General features: G+C 42.3%; 1 protein-coding gene across 2 annotated transcripts in view; it reads right to left on the reverse strand.

Annotated features, from left to right (window-relative positions):
* Nucleotides 1–12,311, reverse strand: part of prrt1 (proline rich transmembrane protein 1) — a 41,062-nt gene that overhangs the window by 9,829 nt on the left and 18,922 nt on the right. For both annotated transcript variants that reach the window (XM_008105702.3, XM_008105701.3), the window contains exon 2: nucleotides 1,504–1,916. In XM_008105702.3, the coding sequence (XP_008103909.2) occupies nucleotides 1,504–1,916 (413 nt within the window). The remainder of the gene's footprint in view (nucleotides 1–1,503; nucleotides 1,917–12,311) is intronic.

A 12,311-nucleotide genomic window follows, 5' to 3' on the forward strand; every position in this document is an offset into this window, starting at 1 on the left:
TTGAAGCATATTGCTTGGACTTGCGTCCCTTTTGGCCAAATCATAATAAGCCTCTGTTGCTTTGCCTTAAACCCAGAGAGTTTTTTTCTCTGTCCTGGATGATGCTCACTGGACATGGACCTCTCTAACTGCAGTCCTAGTTGAAATCACTACATTTCAGTGTATAGTCAGCTTTCAATGTAGGTGACCATAAAGTTAGGCTGGAGGACCTAGGGATTCCTAGAAAAATGTTCCATCAATCTTTATTTAAAAAGACAAGTATTGATTTATGGGATTTACATTTTCATGGAGGTCCTTCACCACTTCTGCAAGAGTGGAAGGCCCAACTGTAAGGGAACTAGATTCTTGGGCTGGGCTGTGGTGCAAGCTGGTTAGCAGCCAGCTGCAATAAATCACTCTGACCAAGAGGTCATGAGTTTGAGGCCTGGCCATGTCGGGGTGAGCACCAGACAATTAAAAATAAAATATAGCCCCTGCTCGTTGCTGACCTAAGCAACCTGAAAGATAGTTGCATCTATCAAGTAGGAAATTTAGGTACCACTTATATGTGGGGAGGCTAATTTATGACACCCTAAAAATCATCCAGCCGCTGTTGGAATGAAGAAGTTGCCATCGCAGTGGATGATGAAGCAGCTGCTCCCCCTGTGGCAGGAATCAAGCATACCTTCAGGAAGCTGGAAGATGGAGAAGGTTTAAATTGCCTCTGTGTCTGTCTTTGTCACTGTTCTGTGTTATATGGCATTGAATGTTTGCCTTATATGTGTACAATGTGCTCCACTCTGAGTCCCCTTCAGGGTGAGAAGAGTGGAATATAAATACTGTAAATAATAATAAATAAATAAATGTATAAGGGTATTGTAGCTCATTACGACTCAGTCCCATAGGATGAAATCATTTTATTTATTTATTTATTTACAGTATTTATATTCCGCCCTTCTCACCCCAAAGGGGACTCAGGGCGGATCACATTATACACACATAGGGCAAACATTCAATGCCCATAAACACATTGAACCGAAACAGAGACAGACAGACGCAGAGGCAATTTAACCTTATCCTGAGGGGATGTTCGATTCTGGCCACAGGGGGGAGCAGTTGCTTCATCATCCACTCTGACGGCACTTCCTCACTTTCTCATTCCAATGTTGTAAATTAGTTAAACTTGCCTCCCCATTTTTATAAGTAGTACCTTATTTCCTACTTGATAGATGCAACTATCTTTCGGGTTGCTAGGTCAGCAACAAGCAGGGGCTATTTTTTTTTAATTGACGGGTGCTCACCCCGCTACGTGCTGGCCTCGAACTCATGACCTCATGGTCAAAGTGATTTATTGTAGCAGGCTGCTCACCAGCCTGCGCCACAGCCTGGCCACTAATGAGAAATCATGATTTCTCATTAGATTTGGACTGGGCCACACTTTTAGTATTGTTCAGGGAGACTCAAACCTGTATCCCCATACAATGACACAACATCGGAAGACATTTTCCCACTGTAAGCACTTACCGCCCCGACTGGGTAGACGGGTACATATGCTGTGCAGGGTTGTAGCTGGACAGGGTATCCCGGATGCATGTAGCCACCAATCGGTAGGGACCCCACTGGAGGATGAGTCTGTACTACGTATCCCTGTGGTGCTCCATTGAATTGTGTTTCCTGCATGTAGGGATCAGGGGGAAGGCGGGGTAGGGTGGCTGAATGGTGGCGGGGTGGCCGTGGGAGGGTGGCCGATGTAGGGGGAGGGCGAGGCAGGGTCGCAGCCCCACCAAGCCGGGGCAACGTGGCCGTGCCCGAGTGCACCGTGGTGGGAGGGTGGTCGCTGTACCCGGGGATGGGGGCATCCTGTGGGGGTGGAGGAGGAGGCTGGAGAGGGTTGTTGTAGGGCGGGGGAGAGGTGTGGGGGGCAGAATCAGGGAGTCCTAAGGGAGAAGAGAAAGAAGCAGAAAGAAAAAACATGTTTAAGACAGAGCTTCTTAAACTTGCCCACTCACAACCCTGTATGGAACAAGAAATTTTTATATGACCCCAGGTATTTGAAATACTGTATATACTCAAGTGTAAGCCGACCCGAATATAAGCCGAGGCACCTAATTTTACCACAAAAAACCTGGGAAAACATTTACTCCAGTATAAGCCGAGGGTGGTAAATTTCAGAAATAAAAATAGATACCAATAAAATTACATTAATTGAGGCATCAGTAGGTTAAATGTTTTTGAATATTTACATAAAGCTCAAATGTAAGATAAGACTGTCCAACTCTGATCAAATCATTATTCTCATCTTCTTCAATGTAAATGTGCTTATGTATCCTTTTAATAATAATAGAGTAAAATAATAAATGTAATAATAATAAATACAGGAAAATAATACATGTAGTAATAAATAGAGTAAAATAATAAATGCAATAATAATAATACAGTAGAGTCTCACTTATCCAAGCTAAACAGGCCGGCAGAAGCTTGGATAAGCGAATATCTTGGATAATAAGGAGGGATTAAGGAAAAGCCTATTTAACATCAAATTAGGTTATGATTTTACAAATTAAGCACCAAAACATCATGTTATACAACAAATTTGACAGAAAAAGTAGTTCAACACGCAGTAATGTTGTAATTACTGTATTTACGAATTTAGCACCAAAATATCACAATATATTGAAAACATTGACTACAAAAATGGCTTGGATAATCCAGAGGCTTGGATAAGTGGGGCTTGGATATGTGAGATTCTACTGTAATAAAATCAGAGTGAAATAATAAATGTATTAATAATAATTATAAAAATAGAGTAAAATAAATGTAATAGTAGCAACAATAATAGAGAAAAATAATAAATGTAATAATACCAATAATAATAGAGAAAAATAATGAATGTACCACATATTCTCAAGTATAAGCTGACCCAAATATAAGCCAACCAGGACCCTCACCCGAGTATAAGCTGAGGGGGGCTTTTTCAGTCTTAAAAAAAAGCTGAAAAACAAGGCTTATACTTGAGTATATACACTAAGTAAAAAAATTAAGCATTTAGTGATAAGAAATCAACATTTGCAAGGCTGGGTTTTCCTATTAATGGAGAACAAATGAAGCATTTTCCACATTGCACAACAGATTCATGTACATCTCTAAATACTTCCAACATTGAAGTAAAAGGACTCCATTTGGGGTTGGGACCCATGGTTTAAGAAGCTAGGGTTTAACAAAAATCAATTACACTTTTGTCGGCACAAGTTCCAGATAAACTCATACACAGTATCTCTTTCCCAGGATGCCTCATATCAGTGTATTCCTTTTCCATACAACATCAGTTTTATTGGATGGCTTCCTTCCATTTGGTAGTTATAAGGAGCATATGGTTCCTTTGTAGCAACAGCTCCATTGGCTGCCAGTCCATTATTGGTCCCAGTTCAAAGTGATGTTTACAACATATAAAGCTCTATGTGGCTCATCTCCAGCCTGTCTGAAGAACCATATTTTTCCCATCTGAACTACTGCGTACTTTCAGGTCTTCTAAATCCCAAAACCTGCATAGGGAAACGTAGACATATTCTGCCTTGATGTTTCACATTAATTTAATTTTATAGTTTATTATTATTTTAATCTTAACTTACTATGTGTTTTTACTTATACAGGTTGTGCATCTCTGGTCTGAAACTCCAGAATCCAAAATGGTCTGTGTGGCTGGCTGAGATAGTGCCACCTTTCTTTTCTGATGCTTTAAAGCACACAATCTTTGTTTTATGCACAAAATCCTTTAAAATGTTGCATAAAATCACCTTCATGCTATTTGTACAAGATGTATATGATACATAAATGAAATTCATGTTTATATTGGGTCCCATTTCCAAGATATCTCATAACATACACGCAAGTATAGGGATTCCTGTATCTTAAAATATCCAAAATCCAAGATACTTTTGGAGAAGACATCGCCAACCTGTATGTGGTGTTATTTGCATTTCTTTATGCCCGACTCTTGGGAAAAAATATAGGGAATACATAAAGTTATCAATGTTTTCCTATCTGTAAGACACAGCTGAATGTACATTAAGGAGTAAACCAAAGTGGTTTTGAACCTCTATATATTTTCCTTCAAAGGGGCCCTGGTGGCACAGTCTGTTAAAGTGCTGAGCTGCTGAACTTGCGGACCAAAAGGTCCCAGGTTCAAATCCCGGGAGCAGAATAAGCGCCCGCTGTTAGCCCCAGCTCCTGCCAACCTAGCAGTTCAAAAACATGCCAATGTGAGTAGATCAATAGGTACCGCTCCGGCAGGAAGGTAACGGTGCTCCATGCAGTCATGCTGGCCACATGACCTTGGAGGTGTCTATGGACAACGCCAGCTCTTTGGCTTAGAAATGGAGATGAGCACCAACCCCCAGAGTCAGTCATGACTGGACTTAACATCAGGGGAAACCTTTACCTTTACCTATTGTCCTTCAAAGTGTGTTCAACCCCTTTGAAAGGTATGCCTCCTGCAAATCGAATGCCTATACTTCCCAGCCCTCATTGAAATCACAGATGAAAGTATCATCCAAGCTTGACACTGGTTGTAGATCAATCTTTGTTTTCTTCACTGTTTGAGCTCCCAGGCACCAAAGGAAGTCCTAACATTCATGAACTGTGCTTTTGATGGCTGCCCAGCTACACTTCAAAGACCTGTGCAGAGATGAAATGTGACATAGTTTTCTCCAGTATACACACACTTCTTCTTGGCTGTCCAATGTGTTAGGAAGGACAGCAAAATCACATTGTCAGATGAACAAAACACAAATATGGATGCTCATTGTCTAGTTTTCATACCATCCGCCATTTTACAGATGAAAACAGTGATGTATGTGGTCAAATAATGTCCAGCAGTAATCATTCAAGATGGCAAACCTTATTAATGGGGAGGAGCAGCCAAGTTAAGAGAAGCTGCAGCAGTTTGCTTTAGCCTGAGCCTGCTGGAGAGGTCAGTTACCTCCTCTTCTCTTCCATCTTCCCATTTCATCACAGGCCCCTTCTACACTGCCATATAAAATACAGATTGCCTGCTTTGAACTGGACTATATGGCAGTGTAGATTTATATAATCTAGTGCAAAGCAGATAACGTTGTTAATCTCAATGATATGGCAGTGTAGAAGGGGCCTGCGTTAACTGAAACAGAGTAAACTTTAGACTCGGTTTGCAGCAACTAAAGTTAGCCAAGGAGACAGAAAATGGTAGTGGTGGATGAATAGAGAAACTGGAGCATTTTGTAAAGTATTAATTAGAGTTGCCTCTTCCAAATCGAGATACAGTGTTCCTTTGCTACTTCATGGTTCACTTTTCGCTCCCTTGTTGTTTTCAATTAATATTAATGTACACATTTATTCACCCCAGTGGCGAAGTGTGTTAAAACACTGAGCTGCTGAACTTGCAGACCGAAAGGTCCCAGGTTCAAACCCCGGGAGCGACGGGAGCGACCGCTGTTAGCTCCAGCTTCTGCCAACCTAGCAGTTCGAAAACATGCCAATGTGAGTAGATCAATAGGTACCGCTCTGGCGGGAAGGTAACGGCACTTCATGCAGTCATGCCGGCCACATGACCTTGGCGGTGTCTATGGACAATGACGGCTCTTTGTCTTAGAAATGGAGATGAGCACCAACCCCCAGAGTCAGACATGACTGGACTTAATGTCAGGGGAAACCTTTACCTTTACCTTTACACATTTATTGTGGGATTTTTGCCGTTTTGCGGGTTTTTGCAGTGTGCAAAGGGTTTTGAAAGGGGGGAAGGGGAGAGGGGGGAAGGGTTGGAAATAAAAAGGGTTATTTAGCTTCCATTCTTCTTCTCTGCCGGTGTACTGTATATTGTAACTGCTAAAATAAAATGCAGACTGTGTTGTAGTAAGTGGTCTGTGGTTTGCTCTCCTCCACACATAGAATAAATATAGTGTCCCTACTTTGCAGATTTTCACTTATTGTGGGTGGTCCTGGAACGTAACCCCTGCGATAAATGAGGGAACACTGTACTCTGGATACATATTCTTTCTCTCTCTGTTACAACCAGGAAAGTAAAAAAAATCCCTATCTCTACATTGTCCAAATGATGCAATACAGATATGGTTGCAGTACTAGCAGGGACTCCACCGCACTATGAATTCTCAGAAGTTTGGCCCTTTTGAGTTTAGACAATTAGTGTACTTAGATCTCAGAAGCATACAATGAATCCAGTCGGTTATAAATGCCAGGAACCTGGCTTTCTCTTGTTCCCACAATGTGAAATTGGGGGGAAAGGCACCTACCCAGGAATCCCAAGCTCCCCAGTGCTAAGGGACCTAGAGACTTCCAGAGAAAACAGATTAATCATATCTCCAAAAGTGAATCCTGTTAACTATGGAAGGCCAACTGTGATCTGATTTTCCAATGGTTTTGGCTGAAGCGCCCAATTTTGGAATCTAGGGCTGGAAAACACACACCTTCATCAGAATTAGATTCAAGCAGAACCACCCACAGACATGGCCCAGTTCCCAAAATGTACATTTTTGGGACAGCCAAATGGTATCAGTGCTGTGGTTTATCCATCCCACATTCTGCCTTTGCAGCGAGCCTCAAAAATACATTTGGCCAAAGTCTCACAAAGATGCTTTGTCTAGCCTTACACAGCTATGTCTTCCAACCCACCCACCTTGCAGCCCCAACAAAGAAGCAACAGGCTCATTCTCCATTGTATTTCACAGATGAAAACTGGGACACATGTATGGCCAACATACAAAAGTTATTAATCAGGAAGAACACACAAGCCTAAAAATCGGATGTCCTGATATATTTGTGAACATCCTGTGGCTCCTCCATGAAGAGATGATGGCAACAGTCTTGGAAAGCAATGGCTCCCAAAGAGATCCCATTTAAGGTGGAATCAGTTGTCAAGCAGGGGTGTGTTATTGTCCCAACACTATTTTCCATCTTGACACTTAAATACAACACCGCCTGAGCTCTGCGAGTGCAGCATTCTTCCGAATGAAGCAGAGAGTGTTTGAGGATCAGAACATCCGTAGGGATACCAAGGTGCTTGTTTATAAAGAGAAGGCTGAGAGGAGACATGATAGCCATGTACAAATATGTGAGGGGAAGTCATAGGGAGGAGGGAACAAGCTTGTTTTCTGCTGCCCTGCAGACTAGGACACGGAACAATGGCTTCAAACTACAGGAAAGGAGATTCCACCTGAACATCAGGAAGAACTTCCTCACTGTGAGAGCTGTTCGGCAGTGGAACTCTCTTCCCCGGACTGTGGTGGAGGCTCCTTCTTTGGAAGCTTTTAAACAGAGGCTGGATGGCCATCTGTCGGGGGTGCTTTGAATGCGATTTCCTGCTTCTTGGCAGGGGGTTGGACTGGATGGCCCATGAGGTCTCTTCCAACTCTACTATTCTATGATTCTATGATTCTATGATTCTATTGTCCTCCCAATCCTGTTATATGCCTGTGAAACGTGGACTGTCTACAGACGTCACACTCAACTCCTGGAATGATTTCATTAGCATTGCCTGCAAAAAAATCCTGCAAATCTCTTAGGAAGACAGGCGAAAACAATGTCAGCATGCTGAAAGAAGCAAAGACCACCAGCATTGAAGTTATGATCCTATGCCATTAACTCCGCTGGACTGGTCACATTATCCGAATGCCCAATCACCATCTCCCAAAGTAGTTACTCTACTCCCAACTGGACAGGAAAAGATATTTAAAGATGGGCTTAAAGCCAACCTTAAAAACTGTGACATAGACACTGAGAACTGGAAAGCCCTGGTCCTTGAGCGCTCTAGCTGGAGGTCAGCTGTGACCAATAGTGTTGTGGAATTTAAAGAGGCACGAATGGAGGGTGAAAGGGAGAAATGTGCCAAGAGGAAGGGGCGTCAAGCCAGCCCTGACCATCTGGAAACTGATGTCCTTACTGTGGAAGAAAATGCGGGTCAAGAATAGGAGTCCACTGTCACCTACATACCCACCTCCAAGACACTACATCTAGAAGGCAATCATACTTGGACAATGAGGGATCACCTAAATAAGTTAGTATGGCAGTGTGGACTCAGATAACCCAATTCAAAGCAGATATTCTGGATTATCTGCCTTGATATTCTGGGTAATATTGCTGTGTGGAAGGGACCTTTGTTCCTTTCTTTCCTTCAGCTCCAGGCCTGAAAGGGGTAGTTCATTTAGTTCAAAACCCTCAATTCTTTTAATTTGGATAATGAAGGATATGTGAGCCAAGTTTGATCCAGATCCATCAAGCCACAGAGGAGCCTTTGTGGTACAAACAGACAAACCAACATACACACGTGATATGCATACATTAACTTGTATATATACAGACATATAAACTGTTCACATTTTGGGCAGAGATGTCACAAAATGATCCAACCCAGTTATGGCCAAACTGATGGATGCAGCAGAAGCAGAGATGAAGGTGCAAATACCTCAGCCACCAATCAGGCAATTTCCCCAACATTAAGGTATTTTCATTTTGCAGGATTTTCCAGTTATTTAACTGGAGCATATTACAGGTCTGTTGTGGCAACGTAGGGTGGCTCCAGCCTGCACTTCCAAGGCATAAACGCTCCTGGGCAAAGCTGCTCTCTGTGCTGAGTTCATTCAGAGAGAAGGAAGTAACACTGCGTCATCTCTTTAAATTCAATCCAGTCTCTCTCGGTCCGCAAGAAGAAACCCGGCTACCAGCTTGTATCCTGAATTGTGGTGACACCCACTGAATTGGCTTATGACCAGTTGCCAATATTTAATGCTGAATTCTTTTAGCTCCTAGTTTGAAAAGTGTTCATCCTCAGAGTGGTCTAGCAATTCTGAATCATTTCAAGTGATTTTTCTAGTTTTTTTCACTGACAGTCAGTCACATGTAACCTTCAGTGAATCTATTATATCTATTTTCTTTAAAATCCTCTCCAGTCAACATGCATCAATGCAAATCGAGCGAGATTAATTAACAAACAAGAGTAGGTACTACCTGTCCTTAAGCGTTCGGGAAATGCGAACAGCTTGACAATGTGCGGAGCTGTGGGTGGAAGGACCTGAAATGAATCTTTTGTTGCTTCATTGGCAAGAGGAAATAGGCTTATGGCTTTTCGCAGATGCTGCTTGCATTGACTTTGCCTCTTCTGTGTGATCTGATTATTATACATTGCTAAATCTAAATACAGTATGACTCCCCGTATCCACTGATTCAAAACCCACAGTTTCACTTACCCATGTACATACACATACACAAAATCAACCCAAACCCCTTGAAATGTTTATAGGCCTGTCTAGAGGTGTGAATCTACATCTACAGTGGCGCAATGGGTTAAACCCATGTGCCGGCAAGACTGCTGACCGACAGGAGGTTCTTATCCGGGCAGAGTAGGCGAGCTTCCTCTGTCAGCTCCAGCTCCTCCTGCGGGGACATGAGAGAAGCCTCCCATAAGGATGATAAAACATCAAACATCCTCTGGGCAATGTCCTTGCAGACACCCAATTCTCTCACACCAGAAGCAACTTGCAGTTTCTCAAGTCATTCCTGACATGGGAAAAAACCCTACACTGTTGAATAAAAGTAGTTTGATTCCACTTTAACTGTAATTTGACACACCTTTAACTGATTTTGTAGAACTACAACTTCCATAATTTCATAACATTGAGCCATAGTAATTAAAATGGCATCAAAGTGTGCTAATTCAGTGTAGATGCATTTTGGTCAGTGAGATTAGGTGGTACTGCTGTGCCTATTCGCAACAATGCAAGCATGGGTAAATCTGGAGCCAAAATATCTGGATTATACTCCACAAAATATCTAGTTTATGCTTCTGATTCAGACAATTGTTGAAGATGATACTCAAGGACTTTGTAGTCCAATATCAGGAAGACAGTATACAGTAGAGGTTTCTATAGCGTAGCATTGTGGTGTGATTCTATGATATGCTTCCAGCTCAGGTAAAAGATAAAGGTTTCCCCTGATGTTAAGTCCAGTCGTGTCCAACTCTGGGGGTTGGTGCTCATCTCCACTTCTAAGCCGAAGAGCCGGCGTTGTCCGTAGACACCTCCAAGGTCATGTGGCCAGCATGACAGCATGGTGCACCATTACCTTCCCACCTGAGTGGTATCTATTGATCTACTCACATTTGCATGTTTTCGAACTGCTAGGTTGGCAGATTTTATTTATTTTATTTATTTTACAGTATTTATATTCCGCCCTTCTCACCCCGAAGGGGACTCAGGGCGGATTACAATGAACACATATATGGCAAACATTCAATGCCAACAGACAAACAACATACAGTATAGACAAACACAGAGGCATTTAACATTTTTTTCCCAGCTTCACGATTCTGGCCACAGGGGGAGCTGTTGCTTCACCATCCACTAGTGACTGTACTTCCTCATTCCTTTCCTCGTGTTTTGCTGGCAGTTTTATGATGTTGTAAATTAGTTAAATTAGCCTCCCACATAAAGCGTACCTAAATTTCCCTACTTGACAGATGCCACTGTCTTTCGGGGCTGCATAGGTCAACAGCAAGCCGGGCTATTTAATGGTCGGGGGGCTTAACACGACCCGGGCTTCAAACTCATGACCTCTTGGTCAGTAGTGATTTATTGCAGCTGGTTACTAGCCAGCTGCGCCACAGCCCGGCCCGATGCTGGGGCTAACAGCGGGAGCTCACCCTACTCCCCGGATTCGAACCACTGACCTTTCAGTCAGCAAGTTCAGCAGCTCAACGTTTAATCCACTGCACCATCGGGGGCTCCAAGTATAGTAAAAATATAGACTCCAATGTTATCCACAGTTTCAGGTATCTAAAGGGGGTCCTGGAACATATCTCGTGCAGATACAGAGATTTTACTGTATAGTGATCTTCCACGTTTGCAGTTTTGAATTTTGCAGGTTCGAGCATTCAGAAATTTGATTAAAAAGTGTTCTCCCATTGCGATTCTATGCTCAGTTTCCAGCAGAAATTGGTGATAGGGTTGTGGTCCTGTGCTCCTAACCACAGCAGATATGGAGGGCTGACTGCACTATGTTTTGCTGCCTTGATTCATGTAATTTATTTCATCTGAGAGTTTCCCCTTCCTTTCCTTTCTGCCCAGCTTGGTACATTACATTATTAGGCGTCAAGCTCAGCTTATTTCATATTTAACAATGCTACTTACTCACCTGGGTCACTCTACCTCGGAGTACCTTGGTGGGCTTTATTTAATGATGGGCAGTTAATTTGATTCAGCTTTGTATTGCAAACGGGAGACTTTAATCAGGCCTTTGGCGTGCACTTAACATTTGTGCTGATCGTAATGGCACCTTGGGCTCCCATGCCAGAAGTTACCTTCCAGTATTTGCAGAGATTGAAACGGCTCATTGCCGGCTATTTTATGGCAGCTCAGACACAACTCAATGTGCTGAGTTCTCATATATTTTTAAAGCAATATTTGACATTGACAATATTGTTAGCCCAGATGGGAAGATGTACTTTCAAACAAACAACACTATTACAATAATATGTAAGCACAGTTTTAAAGAGGAGAGATGACTTAAAATAGTTAAGTTCTCATGCTGATTGTTTTGCCTCTTGAAGTAATGAAAAACCAGTCTGATAGACTGTAATAGACAATATTCTTAGCTTGTTTTGGGGTTATAATATCCTTAGCTTGTTTTGGGGTGATACTAGGTTGCAGCCATTTGGTCTCAAATGATGTTTCCAGCATTAAATCCTAAACATGCAAATAACTATTGAATTTCATACCTTCCAAGATTTTACTGATGGAAACTGGGGAATGAATTTAGTTTGACATAATTGTAACTGCCATGGCTGAATGCTACAGAATAATGGGAGCTGTAGTTTGGTGAGGCACCAGCCCTACAATGCAGAGAAGGCTAAAATACATTGTTAAAACTACAACTCTATAGCATTGAGCATTAGAAGTTAAAATGGTGTCAAACTGCATTACCGTTACAGTGTAGGCTAAAAGACCTTGCAAAACTATATCTCTCATGGTTCTATAGCACTGGGCCTTAGTAGTTTAAATGGTGTCAAACTGCAGTATTGTTACAGTGTAGATGCACCCTAAGGCACATATGGCCAAACAGAATCAGACTGTTGTCAAAAAAGGCAGCGAAGAAGAAGAGACAAGCTGCGGTTTGCATTTTCCTGAGCCTCGTGGAAATTGCAAAACTGAAATTTACTTTTGCACTTCAAACTCATTTTACTGCAACTGAAGGAATGTGAAGATAAAAGGGTAAAGTGGGAGGAGGAGAAAGAAACTGGGACGTTTTAAAAGCAGCTGGAAAAGCTAAATGACGGAGGATTAACAGCCCCA

The sequence above is a fragment of the Anolis carolinensis genome, chromosome 2 (genome assembly GCF_035594765.1).
Source record: "Anolis carolinensis isolate JA03-04 chromosome 2, rAnoCar3.1.pri, whole genome shotgun sequence".
NCBI classification, from domain to species: domain Eukaryota; kingdom Metazoa; phylum Chordata; class Lepidosauria; order Squamata; family Dactyloidae; genus Anolis; species Anolis carolinensis.